The following is a 12,766-nucleotide window of genomic DNA, read 5'->3' as shown; positions in this document are numbered from 1 at the left end:
CATACTGTAGTCACATGAGAAGATATCCAAAGGCAAATAGAAGTCTAGTTGTCATAAACTACTCTTTTGATAGAATTAGTGGCCATTCTATCATTAAGAGATCTCAGTGTAATCAGATATCCACAAGAAATATCCATGAACCAAATGTAATAGAGATCAAGATTATTAAAAATTATGGTGAATACTTCAGGATAACTAAAAGTTGATGAAGGAAAATTTTTCATTATACAAGTATTTTTAGATAATAGTGGAAGAAAAAAATAGAATTATAGTTTTATCCCTATGATCTCTCATAAGTTGATAGATTTAGGGTAATGATCATCAATAGCTATTAGCATCACAAAAAGAGAGATTAGCTAATGTTATGTGCCTCTTGATGGAAGTACACAACACTAACTGTTCTGGTTATCTATCATTGCATTGTAAAGCACCCCAAAGCTTAAAACAACAGAATTTATTTTGTTAATAAATCTACAATTTGAGCAGGTCTCAGCAGGATGGTTCATCTCTGTTCCAAATGGTGTTGGCTGGGACAGCTTGAAGGCCAGGGGCTGAAATCATCTGAAGGCTTTCTTACTCAGCTGTCTGGTTGTTGAAGGCAACTGTCAACTGAGATTGTCTCTGGGAATATGGCTAAAACACCACCACTTAGCCTTTTCATATAGATGCTTTCCTCCCAGCATGGTGGCTTGCTTCTGAGAATGTGTACAGAGAGAGAGCCAGATAGAAGCAGTGTCATAGCATCACTTTTGATGCACTTAGTTTGCGAGAAGCTGGTCAATAAAGCACATACTCAAAAGAGTTAGTCTCCTTCACTTTTGTTGGGTAAATATCAAAGAATTTGCAAACATGTTATCAAACTATCATACCAACTATGAAGAATCTTGTTGAAAAGTTGAACCTGAATCTGACAAAGTCTCTGGCTCTATCAGCTGATAGGAAATGCAGGGGGAAAAGAAATGTGTTAAATAACACAGTAAGGGTGCAATAAGTAAAATTCAGAATGTGGGAAATTTACAGGATAAAGAATCTGATTTCTTTGAAAAATACTTTGCAAGAAAAAACAAATGAGAGGAAGGACAAATCTATAAAATAAAGAATGTTAAGAGACATATCAAATTGCAATATGGACAAATTTCTTGGATCTTGGACAAAGTGTAAACAATTTGGACTCAGAAATTTGAACACTAGATGTTTAAGTTAGTGGATTATTTTTATTAGTAGTAATGTTACAATGGCACAGTTTTTAAAAACTGTCTTTTAGAGATTCATATTGCAATATTCATAGATACAGTGATGTTTGGGGTTCATTTCAAAGTAATGCAATATTGGAGGAGGAGGAGAATTGATTAGTGAGAAGTTAGGTGATAAATGGATTGAGGTTCAGTCTACTATCATCTCTTTATAAACGTTTGAATTTTCTATAATAAAAGATTTTTAAAAGTTATAATAAAACTATATTGCCTATTAGTTTTGGTTTATTTCGAGACAGAAAACACAACTAATACACTAAGCTTTTATGATAGCTCTTGTTACTTTGCACTATGTAAAATTTATTTACAGCTAGTTTCTTCACACATCTTAGAGAGAAACTTCTATATTTTAAATATTGATCAAATAAGTTGAAACTGAGATACCACCCTTTTCCATAAAGTAAAAATTTTAGGCTCTTCTATTCTAAATTTCATCATAGAATACTGACTTTCCTCTTTGCTGTTGATCTCTATTTTTAGAGTTTTACCCTTACCTATATTACATGTCAACTTTTATTTTCTGGCCAAGTGCAGAAATAACCTCTCTTAGGCTTTCATTTTCTGATAATAAAAAAATTTGTATCCCATCTTTATTTAGTGTGATTTTTTTTCCCTTTTTTTTTTCCCTTTCAGATATTTTGGCTTGAATGAATTATGAACTTCTACCGTTTTCATTCTAACATTTTTCCTTCACTATCTTTTCTGAAATTAGTACCATTTCTTTCTTTTTTTGTGTGAGACTATGGAGTCATTGTTGATTTTTCAAAATCTGAATGATTGTCGAATCCAGTGTGGGTCAATATTCTGTTTTTTATTACTGTTTCAAAAACAGATTTGCCTTTCTAGTGATTTTTGGGCTAGACTGATATTCAAATTACTTTACCTATCCTGAAACAACACCAGCTGGCATGGGTAAAAAAGGCTAGACTAGTGTAATGGGTGGCACGCAAACTATTCTGAAGCTTACAACATATCATTAAAAACTGATTATTACTATTCCTAGAAATGCTACTCACTGTGCTTTTCTCTCTCATTTCTGATTCACATAAATGTAACATCTTCTGGATTGAATCCTGGTAATATGACAATCAAGTATTTTTATACGAAATATGTTATTGTTCAGGTATATTCATCAACCTTCTGAGCTCGGTTCTTCTGCATAAATATAAAGTCAAGGAATTTTACCTAAATGCATTTCTCTGATTCATTTATAACTGATTAGGGAAACAGTTGGAAAGTACTGCTGTTCTGCTAACTATCCAGATACATTGGCACAGGTATTAATTTTTCTGTGCTTCAGTTTCTTTGCCTGTTAATCTCTGAGTTGGGCTGGATTATCTCCAAAGACTCTTTCAGCTCAAAACTTCTCTGAAATTTCAGTTCTTTTTCCAACCTCTGAAATAGCATAAAGTTTTACTTCTTTTTCAGAGGTTTTGTCTTTCTACCTTACTTACTTGATGCAATGGATTCTTCATCAGAATTTAGAGAAAACATCATATTTTTCTAAAAAAGAGAGTATGATGAAACTTCACAGATTAGCACTTCAGCATTGTAGAGTAGAATTGTAGATGGTGTGCTATTGCATAGATATGCTATATCTGCCTAATACATGTTTTCAGTTGATTGGGTGTTTACTAAAAGTGGGCAATTTAAATTATCTACCTGCAATTTAATTCTTCTAGATCTCTAGTTTTTAATCTTGCAAGTGGTTAGTGTGCATTTAAATGAAACCATGAATTGGTATACAGTATAATTTACATTTATAGTATTTAAGTATTAAACTCTTATTATATAGTTCATGGATATTTGTTGCAACGTGCAGGTAGCAGTTTTTAGTAGTACTTTCTTCCAAAAACCATTCAGATTGCAACAGCTCTACAGAATTCGGTTGTGCCGATGTACATATAAATTTCCAAAGGATAGGTAAAGAAGGGGACACACATAATCATTAAGCCAGGTGAGCCAAATCTTTAGACATGAAGCCAACTTAATGACAGGGCTAAATTTAAGACATAATGAGGAAGAGGAGGAGAAAATTTCACCTCTCAAAAGGATTATTCTATTCTTACCTTAATGGCAATGTTTACCCAAGAAATTTCTCTACAGCAGTTTATTTTACTAACTACTTATCTCTGTTTCATCTTGATTAATTTGAATATTTGACTTTCTAAGGGCTTTAACAACTTTCTTTTGTCCCAAATTAGTCAATTAATAAATTTTTGTGTTTCTTTCCAACTTTTAGTGCATTTGACATCTTTCTGGAACTTCTTTGGCTTCCACGACATGTTATCCCTACTGAGAATCTACTTTGAGGTTAATTTTTCTCTTCTTTAGGAAACGTCAGTTGTGCCACCCCTATTTGAACTTCCATGTCTGGAAGTCTCTCGTGCCACCCCTACTCAAACTCCTATGCCTGGATAGGGACTGACTAGAGGATCACATTAAGATTTATGCAGAGATGTGCAGTAATCTTGCTCAGGTCCTTAGGTTGTTTACCAGCCCGCAAAAGGGATGCATCCTTGCTGCTACAGAAAAGATCAAATATCTATGTCTGGGGACAATTGCCATATCAACAGCAGTTGTAAGAAAAAGTTAAATGAATAGATGAAGATGAAATAGGCCTTAATCTATTTTTAAAATTAGGACCAGAAAAAAAGATGCTTCACAAATCTGTAGCATAGTTCACTGAAAATCCTAGTCTGGACTGGAGGGAAAGTTATAACTCTCATAGGAAGCCAACAGAGGATCAGAGTGAAACATAAAACAGCTGAGGTCTCCAGAAATAGGAGGCAGCAAACCATTATAATATGAATTAATACAGCCATTATTGCTCTTTAAAAGACTCTTATTAAGAAATATTTTTCTGTTTCAATAATGCCCCATGACTCCATGCTGTAGGTCATCTTCCTCTTCAGTCTCTTATGTTTTCTCTTATTTTCTAGTTCCAGAGCCACCTAATCCACATCTTTATCACCCAAAGTACTGTTACTCAAGTACTAATAATGACCTGTATTCCTAAATATCTATTACTTGTCATGTACTACACTTGGTGCTTTCACATAGTCTCATCTTGATCACCAATTCAGTATTGTTCTCTCTGCTCAATGGATGAGGCAGTTAAGCAGTCATTTGCTCAAGATTAACTAGCTAGAAATTATGCAACATGAATTGAACACAGGCTTTTTGTACTAGAGTTTGGAATTTTTTAATATCTTGTCATTGTAATGCATTCTTATATCCTTCCTGTAAGTTCTACTCTTTCAGGCTTATTCCTACTTAGAGTTACTCACATACTGTTTTCATTATCACTTCCCTATTCAAAAATGTAGATTCACTGTGTTGTTTCTTTAGTTGTAAATTCAGCATTCAAAGCTGTTTCCAGACTTGCCCCACCTTTTCTTCTGTCCCACTGTCTTGCTCCCAACTGTCAGTACTTCATGGAATTCTCTTTTCTCTCTGATTACTAATTACCTTGCTGTGCTGCACACTTGAAACACTCATTGCCTTCTGTGCCTTCACATCTTTCCTTCTGGTTTGGTTACCTTCTGCGCTGATGTTCCATATTCCTCTTCTAAAAATTCTTATTCAAACCTTCTAATTGAACCCAGTTGACTGTTCACTCCTCCATGACATTCCCTCTGCCTTTACATAGTCAGTGTGTATTGCATTGCTATGTGTTTGCACTTTGGGTTCTTGCAGTTATATATTCTTGCATTATAAACAACAGTTTATACTCCTTTCAAGCAGATTCCCTGCTCTTTTTCTATTTCACATTACCTCAAAGCACCTGGTAGAGTTTTTGAACTAGAGAGCATTTGTTCCATTTGAAGTCTACATTTTAATATGATGAAGTGGATAGTATGGTCATATATAATATAATAATTGAAATACTGATATTTTATGTCAAGAAAAATCAATGATAGTGATGTTTTGAAATAGTTGGTACTTTTACAAAATCACCTTCTAGTTCTACAAATCAAATGAGCTGAAACAAAGCAAACCTTGCTCCCAAACAGATGGGCAATAATTCATTTTGCTTAAAAATTATTATACGTGTTCACACATGGATGAAGTACGTGAGGAAATATGAGATGTTTAGATGTTGAAAGGTGTCATTTACCTCTGGGATATAATCATTTCCCTTTTCCTCACCCCTTTTTCATCCCACCAGTAGCATAAGTTGCATGACAAATGCAGACTTGTTCTAAAACCTGAAGCAGCCCTTGGCATCTCTTAGAGATGAGAGTTTTAGGGTAATCCTTGAACCTGTATTAGTGAGTTTCATTCCTTTGTTTCCTTTTTTGCAGGTTTCCTGAAATGCAGTTTTTCCAAGAAGAAAATGTGAGAAAAATTCTTACAGATGTTCTTTTCTGTTATGCTAGAGAAAACGAGCAGTTGCTTTATAAACAGGTAATGAAAATATCTTACAGGTGGCATCCATTGACTGAAAATTTTCTATACAGCTTGACAAATGATAGAGCAATAATGTAGCCTTTATTGTATCCAAAGTTGTATCATAATGCTAAAGCAATCAGAGAGCTGCTTGTCAGTTGCATGGTGGGAAAAGTAAGCTCATTGAAGCACATATGCTTCTTCCTCATTATAAGACATTCCACCAAATTGTCTTCTATAAGGTGTTCAATCTTTTCTTTCAACTCTTGTGAGTTTGTTTATAAACAGCATCTTTGAAGCCAATCTAGTAATAAAACTTTTCAGAGTTGTATGTATAAATGTTATTTTTAAGTACGGCATTTATAAAAATGTGACATGTCATGTAAAAAATAATCAAGTATATCATTACTCTTTAAAACTTACCAGTAACAGATATTCAGTAAGTTTCCTTTAAATTTTTTGAAATTTATATTTAGTTTCTTTGTGATTCTGTTATTGACTCATCTTGCTACTAATGCAAAGCAGATTATTGGACTGTTTTACTTTAATAAATTATAAATTATTTAATATATTAAGATATATCTAGATTTTCTGTTTAAGTTTATGGTATTCCAATAAAAACACACACACTTGGATATTTTTATGTATTACTCCAAATGTATATTAAGTAGGAATTCAAACTAAATTCATAAGTTCTCTAATATTCAAAATTTATAACATATATCTCTATTTGATGACCACTGAACTTCGATTTAATATAATAGAAAACACTTATGACAAAAGCAATATATTTAATTTGAAATAAATTTAATAGATTTAAAGACAGTAAACCAAGTCATATTACAATTATACTAAGTAATACATTTATTATAGGATACATAAATTTTATCTTATTTTTTATATTAGTAATATGTCTTTATATTAGTTACATGTTAACAATAGCTTTTTAGAATTGGAAGTGAAAAAATATATCCCATTCATAATGGCAACCAAAACCGTAAAATATCTAGAAATAAACTTAATAATAAAAGATATAAAAGCTATATGAAGAAAACTATAAATGTTATTGAAGGACATAAAGCAAAAATTGAATAAATAGAAAGAAAATGATAGCATGTTTTTGGATGAGAAAACGTTAAGTAAAAACACTACCTGTTTCCAAACTAATATATAAATGTATTGTCATTCCAGTAATAATCTAAATGAGATATGTGCTTTTTCAAAAACTAGATGCAGTTATTTTAAATTTAGTGCCTAAAACTTTATAGTTATTTTAAAGGAGATAATTTAGCTCAGTTGTTAAAAGCACTGGATCTAGACTCAACTCCCTTTATTTGAATCTTAGCTCTACCATTTCCTAACTGCATAATCTTAGAATATTTACTTACTTTACTTTTCTAATCCTTAGTTTCATTATCTGTAAAATGAGGGCAACAATAGTATTTACTTTTATAAAGCTAAGTGATCAGCAATGGTTCATGTTGGTAGTTGCAGTTATTATTATTATTATCATCATTATAATTATTAAGTGTTTTGGAGTTTCCACAGAATTTGTGGGAGAGGGAGAATGGCAAAGGGAGATAGTAATATTTCTGTAAATGTTCTGTGATCAAACTATTGTAATGATACTATGAGAATCGACCAATAGATCAGTGGAACTATACGAAAAGGTCCAATTATATATAGGATCTTAATATGATAAAATAGGGAAAAGAATATTGACTTGCTATATTTGGCTTTCCATCTGGAAAAAAGATTAAATTATACCTTCATTGGGGAATAAATTCCAGATGGAGTAAAGATATAAATGTAAAAACTAAAAGTATATAAAAATACTAGAAGAAGATTTAGGAGAACTTCTGTGTAATCTCAGGATAGAAATGGCTTTTGCAAGCAAGGTAGGCTATCTAGAAGTCAAATACGATGTCAAAAAACCAAAAACAAACAAACACGAAAAGGAGACTGGGAGAAAAAAAAATCTGTGTTAGTATAGAATTCTTTTGGAAGCAAATAACAGAAGGCTCCATTCAAAATGGCTTAACTGTAAGGGTGTTATTAACACACATAGCACGAAGTCTGGGGGTAAATGCTTCTACAGCATTAGTTAGTTCAGTAGCTCAGAATCTTCATCAAGGATCCAGGTTTTTTTTATTTTTCTGCTCTCTTCTCACTATGTTGGCTTTTGTTGTAAAGGCTATCTCCTTGTTCCCTCTCTTTCAAATATTTGAAAATACTTCACAGTAAAAGATTTGATGATAGTGAATAATGTCAGGATAAAATTATCACAATGTACACATCTGTTTTCCTGTTTTTCTTTAGAGAAAGAAAAAAAAATCACATTAAAGAAGTCTTAGGCAATAATGAAAATAAGTTTCGTAGGCGAGGAACAAAAACACAATAACTACATACTCCACTATTTGTGATATATGTGGCCCACTGAATTTGTATGGAAAACTGACTACTCAGCAATATGGAAGATCAGATTCTTAATAATTTAGACAAATTCCATCAAATATGGGATAACAAGTATTATTAGCTTACTCTTATGTATTACTTAAAAATACTTAATTACTCCCTGTAGATGTTTAAAATCCTATAGATTTTTTTTTTACAGAGAAATAATACCTTGCTATAGAAGGACAGAATATTTAGCCAGATCAAATTTAGAAAAAAAAACCTTGAGTTCATCACAAGCTGTTAAAGCTATTATTTTGTACTAGGTGACACCCCGTTTAACATCGACCATATTGTTAATAGTTATGGGATTTTATTGAATTAATGAGACTGTTATCATGTAGTAGAATGTCTTGCTGAGTTAATTGAAATTGCAGAGATTATATAAATGGTATTAATGAACTTTGACTGCCTGATGCCTCAGCTTTAATAAAGACTGCTTGGTGGGCTAAATGAACACAGTCAGATAAAAGAACAGGTTCAATTTTGTGAGCCTACAGGCTGTTGATGAAGAAAACTTTGTTACCTTTATTCAACTGGCATGAGCTTGGAGTGCAGTGACTACTAACAATCTAGCAGGGATAAAAGCTTGCAGAAATGCTGACAATATAGGTGGAAGCAAAAAATACACATTTTGGGAACCAAGAAGTATACTGAAAATACATTTTTTATTTTGCTTTGTCAAATTTAAAGCATGTTGAATTCATGATTATTCTTTCTGGATATTTCTTTTTTCTTTTAAGGATGTCTATATACTTATACTTGCCACTTACAATTATTAATGAGATTTTTCTGGTCTAGAATTGAGAGCAAAACTAACAGTCTCTTTCAGGTATTTGAAAAAATATCTCTAGTTTAGATGAAAGTCTAAACTTGTGAAAGATTGTCTTAATAGTATTCAGACGACTCTTAATTTCCATTCTTCAAAGAACACCTTTATTTATGGATTTGAAATATGATTTAATGCTATTTTTATATGTAGTTCAGTTTTTTCAATATGTTGATTTATTAAGTGGTAGGTATTTCAATAAATCTATGTGTAGTGAGTACTTTCTTTGTGCTGGGCCTATGGTAGGATCTGGATTCATATATATACAGGTTTATATTAATACATATACACACACCACTTACTGTAGATTATGACTGTACAGTGGTCCACCCTCACCTACAGTTTCAGTCTCTGTGGTTTCAGTTACCCATGGTCAACCATGGTCTGAAAATAGATGGGTAGAGTACAATAAGATATTGTGAGAGAGAAAACACATTTGTATAACTTTTACTGCAGCATATTATGATAATTATTTTATTTTATTTGTAGTTGTTAATCTCTTAGTGTGCCTAATTTACAAATTAAACTTTATCATAGTCACATAAGTATAGAAAAAACATAGTATGCATAGGGTTTGGTATTATCCACAGTTTTAGGCATCTACTGGGAGGGTCTTGAATTGTATCCCCTGCATATGTGGTAGGACTCTGGCATAGTCATTTCTGTGCTCATTTTATTACTGTGTTTCTCTCTTTCTAGACTGCAAACTCTGTCAAGTTTAGGAACTTGCCCACTACATTCACTTTTGTGTCTGCAGCACTTATAGGTATTTAATAGTTTTTGCCATAGGGGAATGATGACTGATCCTTAAACAAATGGAGAATCTAGAGAGAATAGTGTCACAAAAACTAGAGAAAAGAGAACATTTAAAGAAGGTGGAAAGATGCATTTAGACAAGAACTCTTTCTTATTAAAGTAGCCATAATTAGTTAGAAAATATATCGCAGGGGAAAACGACCCTTTCAAAAGATTGCCACTAACAACAAACAAAGAAAACCTAGTAATAAACCTAACAAGAACTATGCAGTTCTGCAAATTTTTGGATCAGGAAATTGGTGCTTCTTAAAAATATTTTCCTCTAGTAAATTTTTAATGTAGTATCAATAAAAATTTCAGTGTTTTGTTTAGCATTTTCTGTGACCTATCTGATACTGAAATAACCTGGAAGAAAAAATTAAGTTAGAATAGGTAAGATAATTTTAGAAAAAAAAGTAGAAAATATGGAACATTAAGTATTTTAAAGGTCAAGTCTTTATAATAGTACAGATCTTGTTAAGAGTATACAAACCAATGGAATACCAGTAAAATCATGGAAAAAAATATAAGCTAAATATTCAGCTTTTAGTACAGATGGCATGTCAGAACTCTTGGGAGAATATAGGTTATTCAGCTTATTGAATATATTAAATTTATTGAAGATTGATTATTCAGTAAATTAGTTTAACTGTTTAGGAGGAAAAATACATATTTACTTCATGGCAGAAATTAAACTAATATCAATTGGTTGAAGAATTAATTGAAAAAAGGAAACTATATTCTTAACTAATCTCAGTATGAAGAAAGCCTTTTTAGGCATGAAAGCAAAAAAAGAAAATACGAAGAATGATTGTATTGGCTATTTTAAAGTGTATAATGTCAGTATGATGTAAGATATCATAGTAATCAAAATTAAAAGACAAATTGTGAACACAGGAAAATATTTGTAACAAAAATGGTAAAGAGTTGATATCTTTAATTGGTAAATACCTATTAATTATTGGGGAAAGGCAACACTTTATCAGGAGGAAATGGACAACTCATTAAAAATGGCCAATAGAATTTTTGACTTCAATCTTACTAACATTTAAATAAATAATAATGACAGTTTGAGAAATTTGTCAAGATTTATAAAAAAGAACTATAGGTGACAATGGGTCAGGGGGATTTTTATGTTCTGCAGTGAGGGAACTCTTTCTGGAAGACAAGCTTAATGGTATACATCAGGGACTTTAATAAATATCTTTATCCCATTAACCAGAAATTCTACTTATAAGGACTTTATCCTAAAGAAGTCATCAGAAATAGGCAAAAAGACCACCACAAGGCTATCTATTAGAGTTTTTAATTTATTTCTTTCTTTTGCTTTTTGGCTGGCCAGCCTTCATTCCTTCCTTCCTTCTTCCCTCCCCCAACCCCAATAGTTAAAATTATGGCACTTTCTTTTTGGAATAAGTTGAGTTTATTCTAAGAGAATAAACCCTATATGATGATTTTTAAATCACAGACCGCAACACTTAATATCATTTTTTAGATATCTATCATGTTCATCTAAAGGAATATTCTTTTCGAGGTTTGTTTAATAAGGAGGTAGTTACCTATAAAAATTGAAGTGATGTATGCTACTGTTTCCTAAATTATAAGTGAATTGTCAATGAATTATAAATTACTTTGTAAAAATACAATTACGTTATTTTAATTCAAGGCGAGTAACTTATAAATAAAGTTTACTTGCATGTTATCTTTGTGATAAGAGCTGGCTTCCTAAAAAGAGCACAGTACTGCTAGACTATGCAGAGGGCTATATGACTGTCCATTACAGGAAGCCTCCTCTAATTCCACCAGTAAAAAATTTCTCTCCTCTGTACTCTCTCGTATTTTATTTTTATTTCCTCTATAAGATGGCATTTTCTCTTGTCTTTCTTTAGTAAAGCATTCTTAGTTATGAAGCAAAAGGAAAGTGGTAATGTGCTTACTTTAAGAGACAGGAAAGATTATAATCTATTTTAACTTGCTAAAATATGTTTTTTGATGCTTAAAGAGGAAAATATTTTGATTAGCAAGGCTAGTCACTAATGCGGAATACCTTATGTCCCCACAATAATGGCTAAATAATGGATTTTTGTAATACCTTTTTAAAGACAGCTTAGCAACTAATAAGATACTTTTTTGTTTCTATGCCTATTCTTGGTGAACTCCAATATAAGAGGAAAATTTGTATTAAAATCATTAAATAAATTTAAAATTAATCTTATAGTTGAAGTAGATAGGAAAAAATTATGGTAGTTTTCTGATTAAACATGTTGAAAATCATATTTTAAAAACTTTATTTTCTGTCATACCTACTAAAGGTGGTTTCTTTTATTATCCAACATTTCTAGCTAGCTTACTTCAGCTCTTCCTAAATCTACAGACATCCTAATTTTGAGCCATTATATAATGAAAACATTGGATATAATTTCCTTAGGTCTACAGTTCTTAGTTGCCCTTCTTTCTGCAGATCTTTACACTGTAGTTCATGATTATAATTTGCATAAATGAAATTCATATTTATGAGTACAGATCTTGAGGCAACTGACAGGTGCAAGGTTGTCTACCATGCCAATTTATTGTTTGTCATGTCATTTAAAAGTGAACTGCTCACCATGTTTTAAAGAAGAATACCTGCTATGGTTGAATTGGAATAAAATTCTAAAAGTAGATAAAAATCTTATTTTATAGGTTTCCATTTTTATGTTTTTCTGTATAATATGGAAATGGTGGGGGGGGATCAGTTGAAGAAGCATTTAACTGAGCTTATAGTCTTTGCTAATGTACTGTCAGTATCCACTTTCATTTTTCTTGCTCTTTTGTTTTAGGGCATGCACGAGCTGTTAGCACCTATAGTCTTTATCCTTCACTGTGACCAGCAAGCTTTCCTACATGCCAGTGAGTCTGCACAGGCCAGGCAAGTTTTTATATGAGCTCCATATGTTTTTGCAGCCTCCACTGTAATCTTTTTTACTTCAAAATCTTTTAAATTGAAGTTACTTCTAAGTTTATAAGTTATAAACATTTGATTATGTTTCATGTGGCTAATTGT

General features: G+C 31.8%; 1 protein-coding gene across 6 annotated transcripts in view; it reads left to right on the top strand.

Moving 5' to 3' along the window:
* TBC1D5 (TBC1 domain family member 5) overlaps nucleotides 1–12,766 on the top strand; it is a 529,649-nt gene that overhangs the window by 315,621 nt on the left and 201,262 nt on the right. For all 6 annotated transcript variants that reach the window (XM_020289588.2, XM_076005553.1, XM_020289677.2 and 3 more), the window contains 2 exons: nucleotides 5,561–5,663; nucleotides 12,543–12,631. In XM_020289588.2, the coding sequence (XP_020145177.2) occupies nucleotides 5,561–5,663; nucleotides 12,543–12,631 (192 nt within the window). The remainder of the gene's footprint in view (nucleotides 1–5,560; nucleotides 5,664–12,542; nucleotides 12,632–12,766) is intronic.

Source organism: Microcebus murinus, chromosome 1 (assembly GCF_040939455.1).
Source record: "Microcebus murinus isolate Inina chromosome 1, M.murinus_Inina_mat1.0, whole genome shotgun sequence".
NCBI lineage: Eukaryota > Metazoa > Chordata > Mammalia > Primates > Cheirogaleidae > Microcebus > Microcebus murinus.
The sequence above is the reverse complement of the archived record's forward strand: the minus strand, read 5'-3'. Positions and strand labels throughout refer to the sequence as shown.